This window comes from Sinocyclocheilus rhinocerous, unplaced genomic scaffold (genome assembly GCF_001515625.1).
Source record: "Sinocyclocheilus rhinocerous isolate Xijiao unplaced genomic scaffold, SAMN03320098_v1.1 scaffold792, whole genome shotgun sequence".
Lineage (NCBI taxonomy): Eukaryota > Metazoa > Chordata > Actinopteri > Cypriniformes > Cyprinidae > Sinocyclocheilus > Sinocyclocheilus rhinocerous.
The window spans coordinates 138,309-143,505 of record NW_015626872.1 but is presented as its reverse complement, the minus strand read 5'-3'; the positions used below and the strand labels follow the sequence as shown (position 1 = coordinate 143,505).

The window sequence follows — 5,197 nt, the reverse complement described above, 5'->3', positions numbered from 1 at the left end:
GTCGCGTGAAGGCCTCCTCTTGTGAAGACCTAAGAGTGTAAAGACCATCGACTCTACCGTGCGACTCCACCGGGCAGGGACACCGGCAAAGGATAAGTATCGCTTTTTATTTCTCCTTTTTCCTATTACTTGTTTCGCTTCTGTTTCAGTTTTTATAACCATTTCTTACTATGTGTAAGTAAGTTGTTGTTTTTTAGCATTTGTGTTTGGCAGTGTTATTTTTTAGGATTACTGATAAACTACTGTCGTTTGATTTGTATTATTTGTATTTGTTATTTATTTTAATTTTAGTTACATTATGTCTGAATTTATTATGTCTGTATAGGTCTTTTATTAAGTTTTTAGTTTTATTTAATTTGAGTTATTTTTATACTTCAACAAACTAAATGGAAATGAAATAATATATATATTGAATTTATAAATTTGTATGTATATATATATATATGTGTGTATGTGTGTGTGGTTGTACATACACACATGTAGTTTTTTTTTGGTGTTTGGCTTAGTGTTATGTTAGAATCATTATTATACTCTTATACCTTTTGTTCTTTACTATTTTGAATTGTTTTTAGCTTTATTTTTTTGTTTTTCATTTAAATGTTACGTTTTGAGATTTTGTTGTATGCATTTGTCATTTTTATTTGTGAAAAATGTGTATAAGTAGTATTTATAAAGTTTTAGCCTTTAGCTTTGGATCTGTTTTTAGTTGTTTTAATACTACAATTGATTGCGTCTGTTGTCCTCATTTGTAAGTCGCTTTGGATAAAAGCGTCTGCTAAATGACTAAATAAATAAAATATGATACATGGTCAGAAAAAGATCAGTAGTTTTGGGGTGGGGATAAAAAAAAAAAAATCTAGCAGAGGATGGTTTCGATTCATCGACCTCTGGGTTATGGGCCCAGCACGCTTCCGCTGCGCCACTCTGCTAATAATCGCTCTTTGGGGCCAGATCTACTAATAGCAATGCTACTAAGTGGACTCAACAGATTGACATTCAAGAGTTACTGCATCGCTGAACTTATATGACGTTTTTAAATACAAATTCGCTGTTTTCAAATTTAATTCATATTGGTGTGTTTTTGTGTAACAGAAAGAATAAAAAAAAAAACACGACCAAATAACGACCACGAAGGGACTCGAACCCTCAATCTTCTGATCCGAAGTCAGACGCCTTATCCATTAGGCCACGCGGTCGGTATAAATGTAACGTTACCACTGCGTTTTTTTAGTTTAGAATCCACGGTGACGTCACTTCGTATGTTCTAATCAGTTCTATTAACTCAGCTTAAAACCTTGTTTGCTAGCTGAACATCCATACGAAGCAGCACTAGAATCCGTGTATCATTCGATCATTCGTTTTTTGATTTAATATTGAAAGTAGAAAAATTAGAAAACGGCTCCTTTTTCGTTTTTTTGTTTTTTTCCAAAAAACGAAAAACGAGAATTCATCTTAAATTTACGTTTTTCGTTCATGGGTAGAAAAATGAATAAACAGCTTGAATATTTGATTTCTACATGTGGGCGGGAATTAAACGCCCCTTTCTGCTGATTGGTCAGCCGAAGATCAAACCGTGCCTTCATCAGTTCTTCCGCAGTATCACGCAGCAGAATAATAGTCCTCCACTGCTGCAGTTGTACTGATTAATAACCCATTTTATCCATTTCATATTTTTCATCAAACAAACAGACTAATGAATAGCTCGACACAACTCGTACCGGGGCAGAGTCTAGACAGGTCTTTCTTCTGTGTAGATATAAATTCTATTCTTTGCATCAGCTGGGCATGGCAGGGCCGTTTTCTCATTTTTCTACTTTCAATATTAAATCAAAAAACGAATGATCGAATGATACACGGAATCACTAGCCACGAGAACAAGCTGATGAGTTTGTTAGTAAAACGATACTGCCTCGCGGCAAAGGAACGGACGAGCATTAAGCAACGAACTAGTCAGTTTTCATGTAACGTTACCATTGGATGCCATTAATAGTTAGGCATCAAACAATTAAACTTACATTTGTCAGTGATCACCGGTGAGCGATTCTGCATAAAGAAATTGTGCTCTGTAAAGTTACGCGTCCACTCATCTGTTAACGTTACACATCACAACCAAAGGCGTAAACCAGATTGACAAATGAATCGCTCTTTTGATCTAATCTGTCAAACAGGTTTGCACGATGACAACTGTTCACGATTCAGTGTGATTTATTCGGACGTTTCACTCACCCTGGATAGTTTGCAGTGGTTTCTCACACCGCAATAGTAAGGATATTATATAAAACAAAAAGAGCACTGGATGAGGTGGTAGTAGAAAATTTGCGAGTGTCTTCTGTCATTTGTCAACGACGAAGCAACTCTTTATTACGTTTAGATTTTTAGAACATATATTAGCTTATGTATATATTTATTTTAGCGACCACTTAAACTAAATTCGGTCTGATTTTCACATTGATCTGGGAACGCAGACGGGCTGAATAAAAATGCAAGCTCGTTTTGTGACAGGAGGTGGCGCTGAACCGCAGAAATACAGAGGAAGCCATAACAGTATTTATGTACATGTTTGTTTGCACATATATATTTTTGCATTTTAAGCTGGACTAAAACAAGCCAATCTAGAAAAGAGATTATTATGAGCAATAATAATTAATAATAATAATCATTTAAATAATACTAATTTTCATAACCCATCGGCAGGTGTTTTTGCTTTATTAAAGCATTAATCTTACATTTTTATATATTTATCTGAAAGTAATGGTCAAACATTTAAAATTTAACAAAAAAAATGTATATAATATGAAATATAAAAAAAATAAAAAAATAAAATATATATATATATATATAGCCTTATCTTCATATTTATATCACGAAAAATAAATAAGACAATTTTCTAAAAATGTACAATACGGTGTCGATATGTATATTGGAGGATGGGAGGAGGTGCTTAGGTGAAACCGTAGGTAGTGGGGGCCCCTTTTGAAAATCTGCTTAGGGCCCCCAAAATGCTAGGATCGGCTCTGATTACATGTGCATCTTGTGAGCGACTCACTGCAAGTAAAGCTGATTTATATCCAAAACAGTATTAAAAACTGAGTATCAAAATAAGAGCTGGGACCTGTGAACGGCTAAAGACGCATATTGCTGAATAAGAGCACTGTGTGTGGTGTGTGTTATGCTAGTGTTCACTTGAGGGCAACAATAATTAAAACAAATGTATTCTTATTTTTACTTTCAAAACGGCACATCTTCAAAAAGAAGAGTTTTTATTATTATTATTCATAACTGCAATAAGTTTTGTACAGACTAATCTTTTGACATAAAACAATACTGTTATTCATTGTCAAAACGGCCAAATAAAACCCTTTGCGAAACAGTGAAACATGAAAACTTACAAGGAAGGAATAGTTTTTATAGGCTCTGTATATATTGTTAATAAGTTAAAGAGTCCATGTTTTTTTATCTTTCAAGCTTATTCAACTAGAAACAGGTTCCCAAATCAATTACTTATACCACGAACAACAGGACACACTATATATACTTCAAATTAAATTCAGTTTTGTTACAAAAGCAATATTAGTGCTTATCAGCCAGTCTCTGAAGTAGAGCGATAATGGTGTCCTGCTTGGATGAGATCAACTCCAGTGCCGTCGCCATCCTCCCCATCGCATCAGCCATGGCCCGTGCTGATTTCTCCTTGCGTCGCTCACGCGCATCTGCCTTGCGCTGGTGTTGCTCGTCTAAACGGATGCGCTCTTCTTGAGCCGTGAGGAAACTGCGAAGAAGTGTTGTGCGTTCCTCAGCTTGCCCCTGCTGCTGAGCTACACGAGAGGCCATGGAGTTGAGCCGAAGATGGCGTAACCTCTGCTTCAGCGGCTGACGGTTCACCAGCGGCACTGGCTTTGGTGAAAGGGAGGGCAGAGGCGTGTCTGCGCTACAAGAGGGGCTGGGGTTTAATTTTGGGGTAACTTTGCACAGCACTGGGGACGTCACAAGTGTAGGGATCTGGGAAGAGGTTGTGATGATTCCAGTGGGAAGGAGACACGAGGCGGCCATTGCAGCCACCGGCATGCTGTTAGACGCATGATCCTCTGATCTTACACCTGCTTTGGCTGTGGTTGCAAATCCAACAAGAGTGGCTGAAGCAGGGCCTCTCTGAGCAAATTTAGTCTTTCCTAGTATATTATCCATCATCTGTAATGAAAAAAAGAAAACAGAACAGGGAAGATTATTCAGTCATTCACAACTGTAATTCCACCATCCTACTATTTTTTGTCCACGGTATTCCTGATATCAGTATTTATATGCATTTAACTTTTTAATTTTAGTTTTCATGTATTTAAGGTTATTCAAGCATTTAAGGTAATATATTTCAGTATTTCTATAAAGGGCAATACCCATGTGTTAAAGGGATAGTTCACCCAAAAATGAAAATTACCCCATGATTTACTCACCCTCAAGCCATCCTAAATGTATATGACTTTCTTTTTTCAGACAAATGTGACCCTGGGCCACAAAACCAGTCTTAAGTCGCTGGGGTATATTTTTAGCAATAGCCAAAAAAACATTGTATGGGTCAAAATTATCAATTTTTCTTTTATGCCAAAAATCATTAGGATATTAAGTAAAGATCATATACATCTACAATATGATAAAGATATTTTGTAAATTTCCTATCGTAAATATATCAAAACTTAATTTTTGATTAATAATATGCATTGCTAAGAACTTAATTTGGACAACTTTAAAGGTGATTTTCTCACACTGTAAAAAATCTTTGTGATTTTAACAGTAAAAGACTGTAAAAATGCTAGAGTAAAAACCTGTTAACTGGTTAACAGTAAGTTTCCATACTATATTCGGTGAATAAATGTAATTACATTTAATGTAATTTTACAGTTAAATACTGTTAAAAATAAGGTTTTTGGAAGTGAAAAGAAAAAGTAATTGTATAATTTACAGTGAAAAACCGTAAATTGACACTCCCAGAATTCCCTGCATGACACTTCATATTTGATGGGTTTTTTTTTTGTTGAAATAACATGTTTCTTCTTAGTTTTTTCATATCAGTTGTGTACATTAGGGTTTAATCTTACATCTAATGTTGTAAAATTAATGTCTATTGCATTATTTCAGTATCACGTGTGTCACCATGATGGTGTTTAGTGTCTGTGTGAATGACACTGTGTGCACCTTCTATATA

At 35.4% G+C, this 5,197-nt stretch overlaps 1 protein-coding gene and 2 non-coding genes across 4 annotated transcripts in view; all 3 read right to left on the bottom strand.

Annotated features, from left to right (window-relative positions):
* Nucleotides 1-857: 857 nt before the first annotated feature.
* trnam-cau (transfer RNA methionine (anticodon CAU)) lies at nucleotides 858-929 on the bottom strand. Its single transcript has one exon. It is a non-coding gene; the product is annotated as a tRNA-Met (tRNA).
* Nucleotides 930-1,123: 194 nt separating this feature from the next.
* trnar-ucg (transfer RNA arginine (anticodon UCG)) lies at nucleotides 1,124-1,196 on the bottom strand. The gene has a single exon. It is a non-coding gene; the product is annotated as a tRNA-Arg (tRNA).
* A 2,066-nt stretch (nucleotides 1,197-3,262) lies between these two features.
* LOC107720375 (uncharacterized) overlaps nucleotides 3,263-5,197 on the bottom strand; it is a 5,360-nt gene continuing 3,425 nt past the window's right edge. For both annotated transcript variants that reach the window (XM_016528064.1, XM_016528072.1), the window contains exon 4: nucleotides 3,263-4,188. In XM_016528064.1, coding sequence (XP_016383550.1) covers nucleotides 3,571-4,188 — 618 coding nt within the window. In that variant the 3' untranslated portion in view covers nucleotides 3,263-3,570. The remainder of the gene's footprint in view (nucleotides 4,189-5,197) is intronic.